The sequence below is a fragment of the Onychomys torridus genome, chromosome 5 (assembly GCF_903995425.1).
Source record: "Onychomys torridus chromosome 5, mOncTor1.1, whole genome shotgun sequence".
Taxonomy (NCBI): Eukaryota; Metazoa; Chordata; class Mammalia; order Rodentia; family Cricetidae; genus Onychomys; species Onychomys torridus.
The window spans coordinates 47,680,860-47,702,455 of NC_050447.1; the positions used below are offsets into that span (position 1 = coordinate 47,680,860).

At 51.5% G+C, this 21,596-nt stretch overlaps 1 protein-coding gene across 1 annotated transcript; it reads left to right on the plus strand.

The window, feature by feature from the left end:
- Nucleotides 1–219: 219 nt before the first annotated feature.
- On the plus strand, nucleotides 220–21,313 carry LOC118584115 (WAP four-disulfide core domain protein 1). Its single transcript, XM_036188115.1, has 7 exons — nucleotides 220–687; nucleotides 12,840–13,029; nucleotides 14,497–14,580; nucleotides 15,419–15,559; nucleotides 18,122–18,163; nucleotides 19,617–19,690; nucleotides 20,971–21,313. Exons 1-6 carry the CDS (start codon nucleotides 568–570, stop codon nucleotides 19,670–19,672), a joined length of 633 nt encoding a protein of 210 aa, XP_036044008.1. The 5' UTR covers nucleotides 220–567; the 3' UTR covers nucleotides 19,673–19,690; nucleotides 20,971–21,313.
- The last annotated feature ends 283 nt before the right edge of the window (nucleotides 21,314–21,596 follow it).

Here is a 21,596-nt window from a genome sequence, read left to right on the forward strand (position 1 = left end):
TGCCTGTGCGGTTCCACTCTCTGTCCCACAGCCACATCAGAGCTCCTTATCCCAGAGATAAAAACATGATTTGCCTCACTATGCCAGAGCCACAGGCTCCTGTGGTCTCCTGTCCCCTCCCTGCAGGAACCCCAAAAGCAGTTCCTGGGACAGACAGTCACTGGCAGTGCTGACAGCAGCCCAGCCCAGCCCAGCCCAAGGCAGCAACAGCATGCTGGTTAGAAAGGAGTGGCAGGCCTCTCCCGTGGCAGCCACGTCTCTGCCGGTGCCCCCCCTCCCTCTGCCCAGCCATTTGAGCTGAGCTGTCCAGCTTGCAGCCACCCCCATCACTGGAGCTACAGGGTGGGCGAAAAATAACCTGAAGAGCAGCCATCATCCAGGGTGCAGGTGCTGGGTGAGGACACAGGATCCCAGGGACCCTGTGTGGAGGACCAGGCAAAGCACTCTGTCCCTCCCTGAGGCCCCACCCAGGCTATCGTTCCCTCCTCCCTGTTAACCCCTTTTGCCTCCTCTCCCGGGCCTGAGGAGGTCACTCCTCCTGGAGGAAACTCTGCCACCAGCCTCAAGATGGGTCGCTGCAGCAGGAAGGTCCTTCAGGCTGTGAGTTTCCTGTTGCTACTGGGCGCCAGCTCTGCCCAGGGCACCTGGGAGGCAATGCTGTCCGCCAGGCTGGCCGAGAAGTCCCGAGTAAGTGCCGGGATGGGTTGAGGGGCCTCTGTGGGTGGGAGGTGGCCCAGGGGACACAGGTCTTCAGATACTGCGGTTTCTCAGCAGCATGGGAGTCTCCTCCAGCTGAGCTGTAGCTAGTGGTAGGCAGAGGGGACTCAGTGCCCTCCCGAGGACACCCTCCTGCCAGCAAGGAGGCAAGAGACACGGCTGCCCCATAGGGAGGCTTTACTTTTGAAGCTTTAACTGAAGCATCCTTCTTCCTGGAAAGCAGACTCTAGTAAAAGAGTTGGAGGACAAACTGAGCGTTTGGTGTCTCCCCCCTTCAACTCCCACCCTCGCCCAGACCCCCACCCTCTACTCCCCAGTGCCTGAAGCCTGGCCATGGAGCCTTACTCAGGCAGGAACCACTTAGTGGAAAGTACGCTGGCACAGCTCTATATGAGAACCTGCAGGTACAAGATGAGGAGAGACCCACTCACCTTGAGGGTGAAGCAGACAGCTTGGGGACAAATGACAGCAATACCTAGGAAGGTTCTGAGAAGAAGCAGGCACAGTGGGGCCCTGAGGCTGAGTCCAAGTGAGGGCTTGTCTTTGGCTGTGTGACTTCAGGCAAGTTGTTTGACCTCTCTGGACACCAACAATCTCGCCTGCAAAAGACAGAGTGATGTGTTCCTCTTAGTAAATATGTAGAGATGTGTGTTTGTGTGTGTGTGTGTGTGTGTATGTGCACGTGTGTGTAACATGCATGTATGTGTGTTTACAGGTGTGTGCAATGTATGTGTGTGCATATACGTGTGTATGCAAGTGCCTGTGGAGGCTGGCAATTGGCGACAGTTGTTTGTCACGATTACTCCATCTTGTTTCCTAAGGTAAGGTCTCTCACTGAAGCCAGAGCTCTAGGTGGTCCAGTCTAGCGCCTGCCTCCCGAGCCCTTGGGCTACAAGTGTCTGACACTCCTGCCAGCTTTTACATGCATTCTGGATATTGCAACTCCAGCCCCATACTTGCATGGCAGGTGCATTATCCACTGAGACATCTCCCCAGCTCTAGTGTTGGTGTTTTGGTGGCCCCTGTTTGGCAGGCACTGTCCTGGGTGAGGGACTTGTCTGCCTGCTGCCTGCCCGGGGTGTCTACACAGCAGTGTGGTCAGCAGAGCATGAATGAGGGGAAGGAAGCCCTGGGGTGTGTTAGCTTTTGAGCACTGAGGAGACAGACAATAAGGAAAGGTCTGGGGTGGGTGCAAAGGGGGCACCCTCCAGAGGGTCGAGGGGACAGCGCACTTCACACACCTGAGCAGATATGTGAAGGTTTGGTGTGCAGAAAGCGCTCAGGACTCAGAATGCTGGTGTGTCTCACAGGCTTCAAATCAAATGGGGAAGTGCCAATGTGTGGCTCCTGGGAGGAACGCAGGCTCCTGGGGCTGGGGCTGCTGGACTCCCTGCCAGCTTCAAATCAGCACCTGGAATATTCTTGTGCATGACTTACAAACAAGTGCGATGGGAACAGAAGAGGGAGCTTGTTCAGCCCTGCCCAGGAGCAACAGGAGGGTTCTGGGGTTGGAGACATTTCACCCTTGGCTTTGAAGGGTAGATGTGAATTTGGCAGATGGAGAAGCCTGGAGCTGAGGTGTCAGTCTGTACTGAGGCTGGCCTGGGCTGAAGACCAACACCCTCGGCTGGCTGGATGTTCTTAGCAAGAGACAGGAAGTCACAGGAAGGGAGTCAGGGAGCAAAGTAGTTGGAGATGAAGTTCATATGAGACATGTAACCACCAAAGGCTTCCTGGAAGAGGTGGATATCCTGAAGGGAGCCTGAGGAAGGATTAAGGATTAGGAAGAAAGGGAGCATTCCTGGAAGGCTCAGCCTGAGCTGAAGCTCAGAGGCCATTCAGAGGGGGGTCAGGGTGGAAGGAAGGCCGGAGGGAGGGGACGAGCTCCGAGGAAAAGGGCTTTGCTGCTCTTCCCAGAACCAAGCTCTTTATATCTTGTGCTGCCCTTGGACACAATCCCTGGGCTTTGCATTATCTGCAGACATCGGCCCTTCCCTGCTGCTCAGACAGGCATAGGTGACAGAGTGAAAAAAAGTGGGGGAGAGAATATACCCGGGAAAGGCCAGGCTGTGACTCAGAGGCTTGGCTTAGAAGTCCTCATGCATAGACCTCTCAAGAGCTATGCAGCCTCAGGTCACGCACTGCCCCCTCTCTGGGTCTCAGGCCATCCTTCAACCAGGAGAGATGTGGCCCACATGTGCTTAGAGGCAAGATGCACCCATGGCCTCACTCTCCTCACGCAGCTTGGTGCTGAACTCTTGATGGCTGTGGGCTGGTCAGGGCTGGGGACCCCATCTGCAGGTATCTGGAGCAGACTTAGCCGTAAGGGAAGCCGTTTTTATTGGGAAGAAAGTGAGTCACAGTTAAATGTTAACTCCAGTATATCAGTGACGGATAATTCATTATAGTCTGGTCTGGAATGTTCTCTAAAGACTTGTGTGTTGAAGGTCTGGTCCCTAACATAGTAATATTGAGAGAAAGGGCCTGGGGGAGGTGATTGACAGGTCAGCGCTCTGGGGACTGGATGGGTTATTCCCCTAATGGGCTTATACCTGGATAGACAGTCAGGCTCAAGGATGGCCTGAGAACTTGAGGGGGTGGGGTCTGGTGGAGGAAGTAGCTCACTGGGGTCATGAATTTGAAGGGATAATCTGTCCCTGCCCTTTCCTCTCCTCTGTCTCCACACTTCCTGACCCTTTCTGCGATGGTCTGCTTCTCAGGGCAAACAAAGAGACAGCATTCTGAGAGATCTCAGGAACCCTGAGCCCAAAGGAAGCCTTCCTCCTTCCAGTTGATTTGTACAGGTGTTTGGTTACAGTGCCCAAATGGAATGCCTGCTTGGTCACAGCTGGGAGGGGCACTCAGAGGACTTGGCTATTTTATCATCCTCACTGCCTCTATGGACTTATGGGGAGTAATGGGGTGATATTGTTTATTTCCCCTCTCCGCATGGCCTGGAGTCAGCCACACTAGGGTGGACAGCCCAGGCCACAGAAGTGAGATGGTTTGTAAACCCTGCCAGGCATGGCTGCCCACATCCCTTCCCTGGTTCTTCTCACCTCCGAGCACGTCCTTCAGTGGAGTAGCTTGTACCTGGGGACTGGATTTCCCCAGAGCAAGGCCTGTTCATTTCCTGAGTGACTCCCAGGAGGAGAGAAAGGAACACTAACCCTGTCTTCCCATGTGAAGCCCTAAAGAAAACCTAGGGATGCCGGGCAGTGGTGGTGCACATCTTTAATCCCAGCACTCGGGAGGCAGAGGCAGGCAGATTTCTGAGTTTGAAGCCATCCTGGTCTAGAGCAAGTTCTAGAGAACCCTGTCTCGAAAAAGAAAAAAAAAAGCAAGCCTAGTGGTTGTGGTCTGTCTGAACTTCAGTTTCCACATCTGCAGTGTGGAATCCAACAGCAGGTGCTTTGTGGGTTCAAGAAAAGACAAGAGTTGGGGCTGGAGAGGTGGTTCAGAGGTTAAGAGCACTGGCTGCTCTTCAGAGGATCTGGCTTCAAGTCCCAGCAACTCTCATTATGGTGGCTCCTCATAACTGAATGACTCCAGTTCCTGGGGATCCAACGTCCTCTTCTGGCCTCTGCAGGCACCAAGCACACACTCCGAGCACACACACACACACACACACACACATTCATGCATATGTCTGTGCATGTTTGCATATGTGTATATACGTTTGAGTGTATGTATATACAGGGACGTATGTGTAAATATTATGGGTGTGTGCTTACATTCATGTGTATACATATATATGCAAATATGCATATGTATGTTTGGGGTATGTAGTGTGTGTGTGTGTGTGTGTGTGTGTGTGTGTAACCTATGAAGGTACCTGGGGCCCATGGCAGCTGGGACTGTGGGCAATGGCCATCACAGAGACCCTCACCAGATGCGCTCATGTCATCTCAGCCTCTCCTCTCTCCCTGGAGCCCACCTTCTGTGCTTGCTTTCGGGGTGTCTTGGCTGCACTCTTTGCTCCTGTTGTTCTTATCAGCAAGATTTGTTTACTTTTTCACTAGCTGCTTTTGTAGGAGACAAAAGAAGCAGAGGGTTTGCTCTAGGGTGGGTCTCACTCACTTAGTGTCAGGGGGGGAGGGTCCGCCCATGTCTGGAACTCAGCCAAGAGAAGACAGGGCGGTGTCTTGGGGTCCAGCCCAGAACTCCTCAGATCTAACTGAGAGCCCAATGCATACAGGCTCAGGCAGAGGATATCCATGTCACCCAGAGCATAAAGGAAGACATGGAAAGTTCTAGAGGGCATGGTATGTGCAGTTGACAGTGGGTGACACTGCTCCAGCTGAAGTCTTCGGAGCACCCCTCTGGGAAGGGCCCACGACCTGGCCTGCGGTGGAGGCCCAGTGCATCCTCACACTGAGCCCCAGGGCCGTGGGCCAGGAAGGTGCTTATTTTTAGATCTCTGACGTCTGAATTCCCGAGGAAGGGCAAGTGGGGCTCTGAGGAAAATTGGCTTTCTTCCTCCACCACGCAAACCAGACCTGGAGGACATTTTTATTGGTCTAGCTATGAAGTCTCTAGAACATTCCAAAGAAGGGCAAAGCTCTCTTGTGGAATGAAGGGGTGGAACGTGTAAGGGAGGCCTGGAGTGAGGGCAACTTTGCAGGTGGGGTGCCAGCTCCCTAGATGGGGGTCACTCCACAGTTCCCTCTAATACAGCAGTACTGATACTTACCCTCAAAAGATCCAGACAGCCCAGAGCTGGAGGGTTGAGGACAGTCCATGCTCTGTCTTCCCCCACACATCACTTATCTGTGTGGACCTCTGCTTTTTTGTGAGCCCTGTCCACAGCACATGCATTTCTTTATATTCATATTGTTTAAAAATGTTTGAGTTGAGTTGAACCTCACATGACATAAGACTTTTTTATTTTTACTTTTTATTTTTTTTGAAACAGGATCTATGTAGCCCAGGCTGGACTTGAACTCCCTATGCAGCTGAGGATGACCTTACATTTCTCATCTTCCTGTCTCCACCTCCTGAGTGCTGAGGTTGCAAACATGTGCAGCATGTTATTCGGGGCTGGGGATTGAATCCTGGTTTTTAAACATGCTAGGTAAGCACACTACCAAATAAGCTTCATCCACCAAGACAAACTATCAATGTGTGTGTGTGTGTGTGTGTGTGTGTGTGTGTGTGTGTGTGTGTAACTATGTGTGCATCTGTATGTGTATCTGTGTGTGTTTGTGTGTATGTGTATTTATGTGTATGTGTGTCTATGTGTGTATCCATGTGTGTCTTGTGTATGTGTGTGTGTATCTGTATGTGTCTATCTATATGTATGTGTTTGTGTGCACACACAACACTGTGTACTCATCAGCTCTCTCTGCTCTCAAAGTGTTTCCCTCCCCTAAAGGAACCCCATACCCAATAAGCTCTCACTTCCATTCTCCCAGCAGCCTCCCCAGGGCTCTGTCTCTGTGGATTCCCTGCTCTGGGTCCCCTTGTGTGTGGCAGATTCACTCTGCACGTGATCTGCATCTGACAACAGGCAGCAGATTGGTGAATGTGGCTGGTTCTTGTCCTTCCCCCAAGGCCCATGTGATGTTCCACCCTGCAGATGACCCATCACTTGTTCACCAGGCCGCCTCTGGCTGTTCGAGGACACTGAACTTGAACCCGCTGATGCTTCCCTCTCAGGTCCAGTGAAGGCATATCCTTGATTCACTTCCTGTGGGTGGCACCGACCAAAAAGGGCTTTGTCAACCTATACAGGTACCAGAATCTCGAGGTTGAATATAGCCACGGGGTTATTGAAGAGCTTAGGGGAATCGCTCTGCTCAGGTCTAGTGTGTGGAGCTGAGACACACCTAAGTGCTACCTAGAGTTGGTGTTTGATGCTCCACTAGGATAGTCCTTAGTGCAGATGAAGGCTGGACATCACGGGAAGGGGGTGCCAAGGCCTCATGAAGGATGCTGTCACTCTGGCTTCTGGGAGGGATTTGACGTGCTCTTGCTTCGTTTCCAGCCAGGCAGCAACATAAGCTGGAGAGAAGGGTAGGTTACGGCCACAAGCAGGGTTGGGAACGAGCTGTTTCTAGAATGTTCCTGGATGAAGATGACAAACAGCTAACTGTGCCCTGAACTGGGACTATTCCCCAGGATGGTGGAAACTGGGGTGTGTGAGATGAAGGATCCTCATGGCCAGGCTCCGGAGGAGTCAGGGTGATCCAATCTGCTGCTCTCTATGGAGAGCCACGGCTTGAGCAAGATGCCTTTTCTAGTCCCGAGCCTCTGTTTGCCCATCTGTAAAATGGGTTAGTAACACCTTCAGTGGGGCATGCTGCAGGCTCCTGAGTGGGGTAAGCACTTGACAAGCTCTGCTTCAAGCCACAACCATGAACCAGATGGCCCAGGGTCTGAGTCTGGAGCTTTCTGGGGTGGTGACCATGTACCTCAGTCTCTTCTCTGTGTGACAGTGCCAGCAAGAGGGACAAGGCCACACCAAGCAGTTGTCAGAGAGTGGTGTGAGCGCAGAAGCCTGTCTCAGTGCTGGAGTCCCTGTCCCACGTGCCCACCCCCACAGCTCCTAAGAACTCTGCCACAGTGAGGTTATCACATTGCCACTACACCACTGTTTGTGGGTCTATCTCTGAACATCCTCTGTGCCCAGCTGGACCAGAGCTCCTGGTGCTGGGGACAAGTTTTTCTTTTTCTTCTTTTCTTTTTTTAAGACTTTATGTTGCCAGGCGGTGGTGGCGCACGCCTTTAATCCCAGCACTCAGGAGGCAGAGGCAGGCGGATCTCTGTGAGTTTGAGGCCAGCCTGGTCTACAGAGTGAGATCTAGGAAAGGCACAAAGCTACACAGAGAAACCCTGTCTCGAAAAACAAAACAAACAAACAAAAATACTTTATGTCTATGGATGTTTTGCCTTTGTGCATGTCTGGGCATCACGTGCATGCAGTGCCCACAGAAGCCAGAAGAAGCTGTTGTATCCTCTGGAACTGGAGTTACAGACAACTGTAAGCTGTCATGTGGTTTCTGGAAATTGAACCCTGGTCTTCTGTAAGAGCAGCCAGTGCTCTAACCACTGGGCCATCTCTCCAGCACTGCAGGCTTCTTTTGAACCTGTCTTAGCATCGCACCTCAGTACATGGCGTCAGGGGTGTCCAGCCAATCACTCCTTGTGAGTGATGTGTGGGAGGGAGGCAGGAAGCGATGAAAGGCATTGGTATGGGTTGGACAGAATGTTATAGAGATGGGAACGGAGCCCCCTGAACTCACAGAGTCAAACTCGGTAGAAACAGTGGTGATCAGTACTAACTGGGGTGAAGCATTGTGGATTCTGAGCTGGGCACCTCACAGGCCAGGCCTTACCCCAACCATAGCAACTACTGCTATTGTGCCCATTTTGAAGAGGAGGAAAACTGAGTCTCAGGTAAATTAGTGGTTTTTCCTGGAGAATCGATCCCACAGCTCCAAGGTTCAACCCTAGACTGGTCTGATTCTTGACCTGAGCAACTCTGTCAGCCTTGACCTGTCCCTACCTTTAGTCCCATGCCTCTTGAGTCTGCCTAAAGGTAGACCTGGCTCTGGGGTTCAAACATAAAGAATGAGCAAAGGGTATCGGAAAGCAGCAGGTAGAGGGGACAGCACGTGTGAAGAGTAAGACTGATGCAAATCTTAGGTATTGGTGACACCATGCCAGCCTCTGGAATATGACTCATGGGCTAGCCCTATCTAGTCTTTGGAGTGTGGAGTCCTAGTGAGATAGGGACACACAGACAGTCACACAGACACAGACACACTTATACATACACAGATGTACACACAGACACACACATGCACACAAGTACATCCGGGAGTGACAAATGGCTGGATGGGGTGTTGCACATGAGCAGAGTACACAAGTACACCAGGCAGGTGGTGGATGGCTAGCAGGGGACAACCAGGACATCTGGGGAGGGAACAGGGGAGGGAGGAGAGGGGCTTGGGGAGCCAGTCCTGGCCTGACCCTTGGGGCTGCCAAGCCTGTAATCTGTGACCGGGAGGGGCTGCAGAGCACACCCTGCATTTCTTTGAGTTCCTCAGATCTCAGGAAGCACCTTTGTTGAGAGCTTTTCTAAGTGTCACCTTGCAGGACACGGAATGTTCTTCAAAACTGTTTAACCAGGGCCCCTCAGCTCTTGATCCCCATCTGTTGTCAGGAAGCAGCCTAGGGTGCTTCTCTCCATCCTGGGACACAGGCCTGTGTTCCCAAGGGACAACAGTGGCCAGCTAGTATAAAGCCAGTCTCTCCGCAGACCCCTCACTCGGGCTGCCCCTGACCAACTAATGAGACAGGGGGCCAGGGAGAGAAGAGGCTGCTGACCTCCGGGCACCACAGTGCCTGCACATGTGACCTACTGGGAAGAAAACCCACCACCTCCCCTGCCAGTACCCAGTGGCTCTCAGTCACCCTCCAAAGGGGGCCAGCATGGCTGTCAGGGTGGATCAGGATTAGTGTTGGTGAGGCTAAACTCGATAGAGTTCACTTAATCCTGTAGATGATGGATGTGGAGTGGAGGGTGAGGGGTTATGTCCCCTGCCAGCAGTTTCCAAGCAACTGGGGACAGTGTCTGGATGTGAGAGACAGAGAGGGGCGGGATGCTGAGGACAGTAGACTGCAGGGCTCAGAAGCCCCTACAGGTCTCCCTTGAGTCTCTGGGGACCTCTAACCTCAGACCTTCCTCTCCATATCCACTAAGAGTCACTTAGCAATGCTTTTCTCTTATCGTTCATTTTTTTCCTTCATTTCTTTATTTTTGTGTGTGTTTGGGGGTTAGATGTATGTATGCGTGTTTATGGGTAGACTTGTATAGGTGGAGGATAGTTGTGTGGACGTGTGTGGGTAGATGTGTGGATGTGTGTAGGCAGTGCAGGTGTGGGTACAGGGGTATGCATATGTGTGGACACCAGAAGACAACTTCAAGTGTTCCTCAGGCTCTGTTCACCTTGGTTTTGGTTTTGGTTTGTTTGTTTGTTGTTTGTTGTTTGTTTGTTTGTTTGTTGTTTTTAATGTTTGAGACAGAGTTTCTCTGTGTAATGGTCCTGGCTGTCCTGGAACTCATTCTGTAGACTAGGCTGGCCTCGAATGCATAGATCCACCTGCCTCTGCCTCCTGAGTCCTAGGAATAAAGGCGTGCACTATCACCACTGCCCAGCTTTCACCTTGTTTTTTGGGACAGGGAGCTCACAGAGATTAGGCTGGCCTGTCTCTGCCTCCCAAGTACCGGGATACAAGCACTTTTCAGTGAGCCTGGATTTTTACAAGGGTTCTGGGAATCGAGCTCAGGTACTCAAACTTGCAAGGCAAGCTCTTTACTGAGCCCCCTACCTTTCACAAATTGAATGAGCAATCTGGGCAAGCAAGAAGAAACAGGTTCTCTGGGTGAAGCAAGCTGTCACCAGAGCACCCCCATCTTAGCTGCTCCCACCCTGCACATCAGCTTTGGGGCAGGAAACCGAAAGCCACTGCCTGCTCTGATGCCAGCTTGGGGGCATCCAGAGCAAAATTTATTCCCTGTGACCAGATGCCCCCTGCAGGATATCAGCAGTACTGCATGGTGTTTGCAGCCTCAGAGATGGCTGCACCGAAAGTGTGCGTGGGTCAGGATTGCGCCAGGAAGATCCATGTGTCTGCTAGTGAAGGGAGACCACCTTCAGGAGGATATATATGCTGAGGGCTGGGAGGTCATCCAGCCAGAAGACAGACGTGGAGCAGTCTTCCAGGCAAAAGACCAGTTTGTAGGAGTGGCCACAGGTGACCCTGAGCTAGCTTCCATCCAGGGACAAACACCACCCCGGGCACTGCTGTGCCTGTCTCGGTGTGTCTGATCATCAGAAAACCCAAAGAGAGAAGTGCTGTGTTGTCCCCATATGGAGAAGGGTCACACAGCAGAATGCTTCAGATTTGAAGCCACCATGAGCAGAACTGGATAGAACTGGATGGAGCAGAACATGGTAAACACAGGGCAAGTGCTGTTAATATTAAAGATGGGTTCTGATGCAAACAACCCTTTGGTTTTTTGTTTTTGTTTTTGTTTTTTTGTTTTTTTTTCTTTAAATGAGCTAAGATGTTTGGCCCTGGAGTCTTTTGACTTCCTGTTGTTAAACCCTTCACTGTGCTGGACTTCTCTCATGCATCCCAGCTGCTTTGAACACTCCACTGATGTCATGAAGAATGTGCATGCAACCACAGCTGCTTGTTGCTGAACTGAGGGCACTGCACACAACCACAGCTGCATGCTGCTGAAGAGAGGGCGCTGCACACAACCACAGCTGCATGCTACTGAAGAGAAGGCACTGCATGACAACCACAGCTGCATGCTGTTGAAGAGAGGGCACTGCACACAACCACAGCTGCATGCTGCTGAAGAGAGGGCACTGCACACAACCACAGCTGCATGCTCCTGAAGAGAGGGCACTGCACACAACCACAGCTGCATGCTGTTGAAGAGAGGGCACTGCACACAACCACAGCTGCATGCTCTTGAAGAGAGGGCACTGCACATAACCACAGCTGCATGCTCTTGAAGAGAGGGCACTGCACACAACCACAGCTGCATGCTCCTGAAGAGAGGGCACTGCACACAACCACAGCTGCATGCTGCTGAAGAGAGGGCACTGCACATAACCACAGCTGCATGCTGCTGAAGAGAGGGCACTGCACACAACCACAGCTGCATGCTGCTGAAGAGAGGGCACTGCACACAACCACAGCTGCATGCTGCTGAAGAGAGGGCACTGCATGACAACCACAGCTGCTTGCTGCTGAAGCACAACTCTGGCTCCAGCAAGCACTATCTTAGCCAGAATGCTTTTGAACAGCTTGCCCTGGACCTCTTGCCCACCACAAGCCTCTACAAACTCCAGCAGCCATTTTCAACTAGAAAGGAAACGTTGGGGAGGTGGAGAAAGGAGGATCAGAAGTTCAAGGTTGTTCTTAGCTACATAGCAAGTTTGAGGCCAACTGGGATACATGAGACCCTGTATATAAAAAAAGGTGAAAGAAATTCATAATTCAATCACCAAGTGTGGATCAATGCGGCTATTTTGAAACATCTCCTTCCCACCTTCTTCCCCCCGCAACACCATGCATATGCACTAAACACGTACGTTCTAATTAATGCATATCCACACATAGTCAAGACCTGATGACATAAGTCACTTTGTTTATTTGTACATGTGTGTATGCTACCTGTGTATGTGAGTGTGTGTGTGTGTGTGTGTGTGTGTTAATGTCTAATGATCTGCCCTCCTCACATCCCATTTCAAGTTCCCTCATGACACTGTGACCAGCATAGGTGGAGTCTTGTCAGAGGGACCCAAGGTAGGCTGTCTGGAGTGACCTGCCCTGGCTGGCCAGTCAGTGACACCGGCAACCTCTCTGACTCCCCATACCAGCTACTTTACCTGACTTTGGGTTAGTGTCACAAAAGAGGGCGTACAAATATTCTCAGGTGACCTTCCCACCTCCGTGTTAGTGTGTGAGACTTATCCAAGATGTTTGTGATTATATTCTATGTGTGATTCATGAATACTCAAAGCTCTAGACATGTGGATAATTAGTTAAAAATATATCATTTTGTTTTTTCTTTTTTTGGTTTTTTGAAACAGGGTTTCTGTGTGTAGTTTTGGTGCCTGTCCTGGATCTCACTATGTAGACCAGGCTGGCCTTGAACTCACAGAGATCCACTTGTCTCTGCCTCCCAAGTGCTGGGATTAAAGGCATGTGCCGCCACCACCTGGCTAAAAATATATGTTTATACAGAAATATACATGTATAGTATCTGCATGTGTGTTTACATGTACACCCATGTATGTGCAAACACATGTAGACAGAGAAGAGCTATCTCCTCCAAGGTATTCCAAAAATACCTTCCTTCTACAGCTTCTTCCTCCTACCACCCCTCCTCCCATCCCTCCTCCCCCCCCCCCCCTTCCTTCATTCTTCCTTCCCCTCCTGCTTCCCTCTTATAGCCATCTCTCTGGACTCACAGAGAAACAGCCAGTCAACCCCAGAACTGCTCCATTCACCGACCCACCCTGGCAGCAGGTTCTGCCCAGGGAGGAAGCTTGGGCTGAGAGCCTAGGCCGATGCCCTTCTACTATGTCCCACAGGCTGAAGAGGGTACACCAACAGGCCTCCAGCAACCCCGTGCAGACCGCTGCCCACCACCCCCACGGACGCTGCCCCCAGGTGCCTGCCAGGCCACACGCTGCCAGGCCGACTCCCAGTGCCCGCGACACAGGCGCTGCTGCTACAATGGCTGTGCCTACGCCTGCCTGGAGGCTGTGCCACCTCCACCAGGTAAGCTGAGCTGGGGTCAGGAGACTAGGGGTCAAGTGGATCCAATGCCAGCCTGAGGAAGAGAAGGAACTGAGCTATGTGTACTGAGCTACCCGCTGCCCAGCCTGGGTACTCACCTGCAGCCTTCAGCTGCACCTCTGCAGCATCTGTGGGGTGCAGCTGCCTCATCTGCATGCATGGAGCCCCCAGTATGGAATATACACATTCCAGGGTCAGTGTCAACACCATGAGATTCCACCCTTTTAAAAGGGGTGCAGTCTGTGGGATGGCTCAGTCTATAAGAGTGTATGGGATAAAGGGGTCAGGGCACCTGCAACCAAGCCTGAGGACCTGAGTTCAATCCCTGGAACCCATATGGTGGAAGGAGAGAACACACTCACCCAAGCTGTCATCTGGCCTCCACATATGCACACACCCCAAAAATAAACATTCTAAATACACATATATCTTTATATCCAGGGTGGGGATGTAGCTCAGCTGGTAAAGTGCCTGCCTAGCTAGCACAAAGCCCTGGGTTTGGTTCCCACCGCTGTGTAAAGCAGATGTGGTGGTACACACTTATAATCTCAGCATGCAGGAGGACCAGAAATTCAAGGTCATTCTCAGGAGTTCAAAGTCTGCCTGAGCTACAGGGGGTCCTGCCTCAAAAACTAAAAGTAATCAAATCGAGACTGAGCACTTTTCTTTAAAATCCTTGAGGCAGAGGCAGGTGGATCTTTGTGAGTTTGAGGCCAGCCTGGTCTACAGAGCGAGATCCAGGAAAGGTGCAAAGCTATATAGAGAAACCCTGTCTCGAAAAACAAACAAAACAAAACAAAAAAATCCCTGGCCAGTGCCCCATGGCCCCAGAGCCTCTAGATTTCCCCAGGCAGTCCTTGCTGCAGAGGTGGAACCCTGATCTGATGCCTGGGTACTCCTAACATTTCCCCTGGATACCCACAAAGCTCATTCCTCCACAGCCCTCAGACCCTCCTCTGAGAGGGTGCTCCCTTGCCAGCAGCCCTTCCTCCAGCAGGTCCTCCCTCTGCCCCTTCCCACTGTTAGAGGCTGCAGAAGTCTGGTTTACTGATCTGTGTACCTAGTGTCCGCCACTTGGGGTCAGCCCTGCAGGGCAGAGTGTGGGCTGCTCCACTGTTTTCCATATCCCAGTACTGTGGTCTCTGGACCCATGCACGGTACTTGGGGAACACGGGTGCATCATCCGTTCATTCCCTGGCAGCAGGAGTGGTCACAGCAGTTAGTGATGATGACAGCAATGACATCGGGCCCAGGTCTCTCAGCCCCAGCTGTGCGACTGGGGGACAGGAGGGTGACGGTGCCTGGATGCTGCAGGCCTGTGGCATGCCCCCACAGGGCAGCATGCTGGAACCATCCTCACCTCTTCCATGGGGTGACACGCCCCTCCCTCAAGGCTGGTCACATCGAACTGCCCCAGGAAGGCCTCCGTCTCACCCAGTTCTCTGTCAGTTCTAGACTGGCTGGTGCAGCCCAAACCCCGATGGCTTGGCGGCAACGGCTGGCTGCTGGATGGCCCTGAGGAGGTGTTGCAAGGTACCTGGCATGGATCCCCAAGTCAGAGCCAGCGCTCCTTCTCGCTGGGCTTCCATGGGTCACAGGGATGCTGGCTGGGGACCCAGCCTGGGGTCTGTGGACTACGCAGAAAAACAGCAAGGCTCTCCCTGACATCAGGGCTCCTTCCTCAGTAGAGAATGAGAAGGAAAGGGGTCTGAAACCCTAAAGTCTTAAAGGGCCTCGTTGCCACCTTAATGCAGATGGGGCATGGAGGGCAGTTTCTTAAAGGAACCACATACAGGCCTGAGGCCCAGGGGTTTGTGGAGGCAGGGCTGTATATGCGTGCATGCTGCTGGACCTGTGGCTTTGCATGCCTTCATTTGGACCATGTCCATCAGGGTATGCTACACCTGTTCTTGTGGATGTGGCTGAATGTGGTATGTCTGTGTATAAGCACATGTGTGCAAAAGCATGTATATGTGTGTTGATTGTAGATGTGTGTGTATACACATATGGCTGTAGCCATGAGTGCATGTTTCAGGGTATGCCATTGTACATATAATTACATGTTGTGATTGTGTGATTTAGGATACAGTGATTATGTACATGTGCACTGGGTGCTGGTAGGAGGTGGTTCTCAGAGTTTCTGTATGTAAGACACAGATGCAGCCTGGGGTCTTCAGGCGGGAGGTAGCCTCTCTGAGTGCACATGTATGTACAAACATAACCTGGAATCTGAGTGTACTTGTGTGCACTGTGTGAGAAGCACAGACATGGCCTGGTATCTGGGTGGGGCTGGAAGTTGGCCTTTCTGGATGGGGTGCCCTGTCTGCCCCCCAGGTCTGCCATCTGAGACCTGGTCCATGTCCCTCCACAGCAGAGGCTTGCAGCACCACTGAGGACGGGGCAGAGCCACTACTCTGTCCCTCAGGCTATGAGTGCCACATCCTGCGCCCAGGGGACCCAGCCCAGGGCATACCCAACCATGGGCAGTGTGTCAAGCAGCGTCGACAGACAGGTGAGTGCCGCTGCTCTGCTCTGCCCAGGCCCCGCCCCAGCCCCACCTGTCACCCTGTCACTTTCTGCTCTATGTCCTGCTCCCACCTGTCACCCCAGCTCTGTGTCTGCTACCTGGGTGACGTTGGGGTCAGTCTCTTCATCTCTCTGATGAAGCCTCAGTTTCCTCCCCTGTACAATGGGAACCACTTGCCGTTGTCATGGGAGCAGGTGAGAGCATCTCTGCAGAGTTCTGGGAGTGGAGCCAGGCCACCATAGGTGTTAGGGAACACTGGATCTTGTGTACCCATCTCTGGATCTGTCTTTAACCCCATAGAATTTGAGTTTTTAAAATCTATTACGATTGTGTATATGTGTGTGTGTTAAGGAAAGAGCAAGGGAAGGCACCGTGGCACACGTGTGGTCTGTGAACAACTCTGAGGAGTTCAGTCTCTCCCCCCACCCTTGGGTGGGTTCTGGGACTCGAACTTGGGTCATCAGGCTTGGGCATACAGCAGGCCCCTTTACCTGCTGAGCCATCTATGAGGCTCAAACCTCATAGAATCTGGACTGTCTGAGAAGCAAGGCTTCTCAGATGGCAGTTGGCCACCATGAATATATCTGTCTTAGAGTGAATCACAAACTCTTGGCTGTGTGAAACAGGCCAAGAGCAGAGAGGTCAAGCTTGGAGTCAGGGTTCTGTAAGGAACAGCCAGGCTAACCCACACACATTATGACCATTGTGGCTCCACAATCTTCCCATGTATTACTGCCAATTCCTAGATACCAGGTCACAGTGAGGGGGGTAGTGGGGGTGAACCTGCAGGTATAGGACACCAGAAGGCAGGCAGCCTTCAGGGGTTGCAGGACAGAGGGATGCCTTCCATGAGAGGCCCCAGCCTGGCTAAGGATGCTTCATACATTGGAAGCCCCCATCCCTGCCTCTTTATGGCAAGGCCCAGACCCTCTATTTACTATAGCTATGAATGGCCTTAATTCTGATTCTTCTGCCCTAACATGCTGGGATTACAGGCCAACACCATAAACTGCTGTGCTGGGCTATGCATAAGGGATGGAGCGAAAAGCTTTGTGTAGTGTGGCAGCACTCTCCAAACTGAGCTGCATCCAGGCCCCAGGAAGTTCCTTCTGGTCCCCTGATCTTGCTCATTTGATTCTATGACTTCTAAGACTGGTGTAAATCAAACCAGTTCAGACCAGATCTAGGGAGTCTGAACCCAGTCCAAATGGATGCATTTCCTGGGGGAAGCTGAGCATAGAGATCAGCCTATCCAACAAGACCACACCAGCAAGGTCCAAGCCTGGGAAAGAAGTGTAATGGAGGCAAGAATCCAGACCCAGAACTTCAGAAACAGCTTGCAGCTGCTTCCTCTTTCCTGGGTGGCTTCGCTCTGTCCCAAGACTTTCTTAGCCTCAGTTTTTCTATCTGTAAATGGGATTTGGGGTGGTAATGTAGTAGTTACTGCAGGGGCAGATTCTGAAGCTCAGTGGGTATGTGCCACCTCCAGCCCTGGCACAGTAAGAGGGAGGAATCAGGTCGGGAACCTGCCCCACCAGCTGCAAAGGGCATGTACGCACCTGAGCATGCACCTGTGCGTGAATGCACCTGTGTGTGCCTGCACCTGCACATGCCCATGCGTGCTGTGCATGCCTCCCCTCCCACAGGAACACCTCCAGCCTCCCAGGTGGAAGTAAATTCTCCCAGCCTTGACCTCAGGGCTGTCACTTAGGAATAATTGGTGGTAATTATATCTGAGTTTGGAGTCATCTTAAAGTCCCTCACCTTCCTTTAGGGTAAACTCTCAGCAGAGAATAAGAACACATATGTCATGGTAACTAAAAGATACAGTTAAACCAAACAAGTTTTTTAACTGCGTGTTCAGAGAATCTCAGACTTACAGAAAAGCTGCAGGAACGTTCATGTGACCACCTCCAGGCCCAGCACTATTCAAACATTCTTCTCCATAGAAATGGATGCATGCACTTTCTTAGGCCATTTGGGAATTAATTGCTGGGGCTGGATAGATGGCTCAGTGCGTAAAAGTCCTTGCTGAGCAAGCATGAGGACCTTAAAAGAAAAAAAAAAGCCAAGTGTGACCAGGTGTGAAATCCCACCACTGGGGTGGATCAGGCAGAATCAAGATGAGACTCTGCCTCAAAGGAATAAGGTAGAACATGATAACAGGTAAACATGATAAAATACCCAATCACCCAATGTTCTTCTATGGCTTCCAAGCACACACAGGCATGTACCCTTGCACACACGTGTGCATGCATACACATACACACACACACACACCTGTGTGCATGCACACACACAATAAATTGCAGGCTGTGACCACTCTAAGGTATAGTCTTTCCTGCTACCAGCTCTCCTGGGGTCAGAGGTCAGGACAGCTTCATGATCCAGGAAGTAGTTTCCAAACATTTTGGTCTCAGGTCCCCTTTGACCCTCAAAATAATGTCAAAATATCTGCGCAACGCTGCAACCAGAAACTGACTAGCACAGCCCTCTACCCCCCCACCCCCAGCACCTGCAAGCTTTCTCTTCCCGCTTGTTTTCCAGAGGGGCGGATCCTGCGACAGAAGCTTCACAAGGAATACCCAGGTGAGGGGGAGAAGGCACTCTTTCTCTGCAGAAGACACAGGAAGGGAGGCAAGCGTTTATGTGACCAAGAAAATATCCAAGTCCAGGGCTGAGCTAGAGGACAAAATGGCAGTTAGGTCTGAGAAATAAAGCCGAGCCCTGTCATTATGATGCTGGGTAGGACAGATGTGAGCCAGAGAGGGGATCAAGGCAACCATGCCCTCACCCTAGTGTCAGAATATGGGGATGGGCACAGTTATGTCTCTCCTACCCTCACTCAGGGAATTGGAAGAGATGACCCTTCATCCATCTTCCTGGTTGTTCATTTATCTGAGAATCCATACATTCATCCATTCATTCATCCCCCCTATCCATTCTTACATCCGCCCACCCACGTACCAACCCGTCTACCTACCCGTCGACCCACTATTCATCTACTCATCCATTGATCCATCCATCGATTCATCAATCTATCCATCCATCCACCATCCACCATCCATCCATCCATCCATTACCTATCCTCCCATCCAATCTTCTATCCATTCACTCACCCACCCATCCATCCATCTCTCTTTCCACCCACCATTTTATTCATTCTTCCATCTATCTCTTCGTCCACCCATCCATTCTTCCTTGCATCCCTCTCCCTGATCTTCCTTTCTCATCCACGCATCTACCCATTTATCCATCACTTTATCTATCCTTTCTTCTACCCATCTACCCTATCTATCCATTTTTATCTATTATTCTTTCATTCTTCATCATTCATCTACCCACCTGCCCACTCATTCCTCCATGAATCCACCACTCACCTACCCACTCACCCACCTGTCCATCATCAATCTATCACCCTTCCATCCATGCAGCTTGTCTTTATCAGGCACTGCTCACCACTCGGAAATGGAGGCTGTGGCTCCATCTGTAAACCCAGTGAACCCAGTTCCTGTCACAGAGCAGCTCAGGCAGGAAATTCAAACACTCATAAAGTCTATGTGGTTATTTCATGGTACTGGTGACAGAGGCTCCAGATGTCACATGCCAGATACCACGAGGACCTTTTAAACCAGAAGAGCTTCTAAGGAGAACTTCCTAAGGAGGGATCAAGAAAACTCAGCCTCTGGGATTGGAGGCACTGGCAGGGGGAGGGAATGTGTGATGATCCGGGGAGGTGTGACTGTCCCCGTGGCTGCCGTGTGTGATGAGTGAGCTGTGGATTGGGTAGGCAGGAGGGCCAAGGATAAGGCTCAAAGGTACAGCACCTAGTGTGTGTGAGGCCTTGGGCTCAGTCTCCAGGATGCTAAAGAAGGAGCAGAGACATGCAGGCCAGGGCCCTGCTGGGGCAAGGGGAGAGATGCACATGCAGACTGCCATCCTGTGTCAAGACATCCATCCAGACTACCTCTGGAAGCCACAGGGGGCCCCAGGAGGGGATTTGAGCAGAACATCTGTCCCGGCAACTGTGTTCTTGTTGCAGAAGGTGACTCCAAGAATGTGGCGGGACCTGGAAAGGGACAACAGAGGCACTTTTAATAAAGCTAAGACTGGCAGGTAAGTGGAGGGGAGATGGATGCTCAGACAGCCGTCGTCCCCATGTTGGCCACATGAGGGCGACATCAGAATGTCACAATCCCTCCAGATTCCCAGTACGTCAGAAGCAGAATCTAAACCAAAGACCTGGCTGACTGTGGCCTCCACGCTTAGGCCAGTGGTGCCTCCAGTGCCCCACAAATCTTGTCTTCTCCCCCATTCTGCCAGACAGTACTGTAGGGAGCACCTGCCTGACGGCTGTGGTGCCAACACCCCCTGGCTCAGCATTGGTTGTGGCATCTACTGACCTCTACTGCTTGGCTGTAGCTGGCAGTCTCCACTATACACTGCAGGGAACAAATCCCACAGGTGAGGTCGACATCCTGTTAGAAGGGAGTCTAAACCAGTAGATCAATAAGGAGGCCACAGATATACCAGGGACTATGCAAGGAATGACTAGCAGGGTTCAGGAGCTGTCTCCAGTGCGTGTGAGGGAGGACCCAGGGGGGCGGGGTCCGACACTGAGCTGGTAACTGAAATCTGCAGATGAGAAGGTACTACCTGGGATAAGAGGCTAGAGGACAGGATGGCATCAGGTGGAGGGAAGTGAAGATTGTGGTTCCCATGGTGCATCACTTCAGCTGTGAGGACCCACCAGGAGGCTACTGAGGAGACAGGGGATGTCAAGGAGGCTATCTGCATAGGGGTCTGCCCAGCAGAAACGTACAAAGGTGCAGTGTAGCAGCCACCAGAGGGTCCCCAACTTCAAACCCAAGAACCCTCCCAGACTTCAGCAAGCTCACGAAGCAAATGGCAGCCGTGACCACAGCAGTTCCCCAGGGGTCATTGAAAAGGAAGCAGGTTCCAGCTTCCAGGGTATCCTGGGCTAAATCCCTGGTAGACTATGGAACAGGCAGAGACTGATGCCAGCCTTGGTGTCTGATAAAGTTCAAGCCTGCAACTTTCACCAGGGCCTTTTGGCCCAGGCTCAGCATGGTCTTGAATCATAGTTGAGGACTGGTAGATGTTCAGACGGGGCCTACTGTGTAGCCTTAAGTGAATGACTCAACTCTTTAAACCTGTTTTCCTCTCTATAAAATTGGTATGATGGAAATGGATGGTCAGTAGCTAATCAGGGACCATAGAGACCTCTCAGGGGCTTGAGGGTTTCACGTTCAAAGAAACACATCTTGCTGGTGCTCCTGATGGGCCCAGGGCAAATGGAAATTTAAAAGGCTCATGCTGTTTGTCCTGCCTACAATTGACTCATATGTATCCTTTCCCCTCTGCTTCCATTACAGCCTTCGAGGGACCCCTCCTATGCTTTCCACATGCTAAGCCTTGGAAACAGGAAAAGAATTTGACCCCAGATATCACACCCAGTTCCATAGAAGAAAATTCCAGAGCTCCTAGGAAATGGGACTCTAGACTCCCAACCCCAGTGTGGCCCAGCCTGGTGTGGTAACTTGGGGGGAAGCCCCTGACAAGCTCTGGGTCCTTGCTCAGCACCCTGGTCACATAAGCCTACAGCTTCAAGATGACTTTTACAGATTTTGACTATTGAAGACATATATCCAACCCAATTGTTCCCAAAATAAATCTGCCCACCACATAGTGGAAAATGAACTCCTTCATCAAACTTGAGCCATAGCTGGGTTTTTTTTTTCCTTCAATTTTTTATTACATTTATTTGTGTGTGTGTGTGTGTGTGTGTGTGTGTGTGTGTGTGTGTGTACATCTGTTGTTGCAGGGGTCTCTGCGACTGCCACAGCCACCAGAGTAATGATCCTCGGGAGGCAAGGAGATAGTTTAGTTCAGCATGACTGAGTAGCTGGTGCTGGCTCACACTTCAGGAGTCTAACCCCAAGTAGTTTATTTTAGGTATATTTAAGCACAGCACAATTTGGTGAAAACCCTTTTGGCAATA

Excerpts from the sequence above, each read along its gene's own strand:
- LOC118584115 (XM_036188115.1), top strand. The coding sequence starts at position 568 with ATGGGTCGCTGCAGCAGGAAGGTCCTTCAGGCTGTGAGTTTCCTGTTG. Across the intron at positions 13,030-14,496 it reads GGCTGTGCCACCTCCACCAG|TTCTAGACTGGCTGGTGCAG; the intron begins GTAAGCTGAGCT and ends GTTCTCTGTCAG. Across the intron at positions 18,164-19,616 it reads GCTTCACAAGGAATACCCAG|AAGGTGACTCCAAGAATGTG; the intron begins GTGAGGGGGAGA and ends TTCTTGTTGCAG.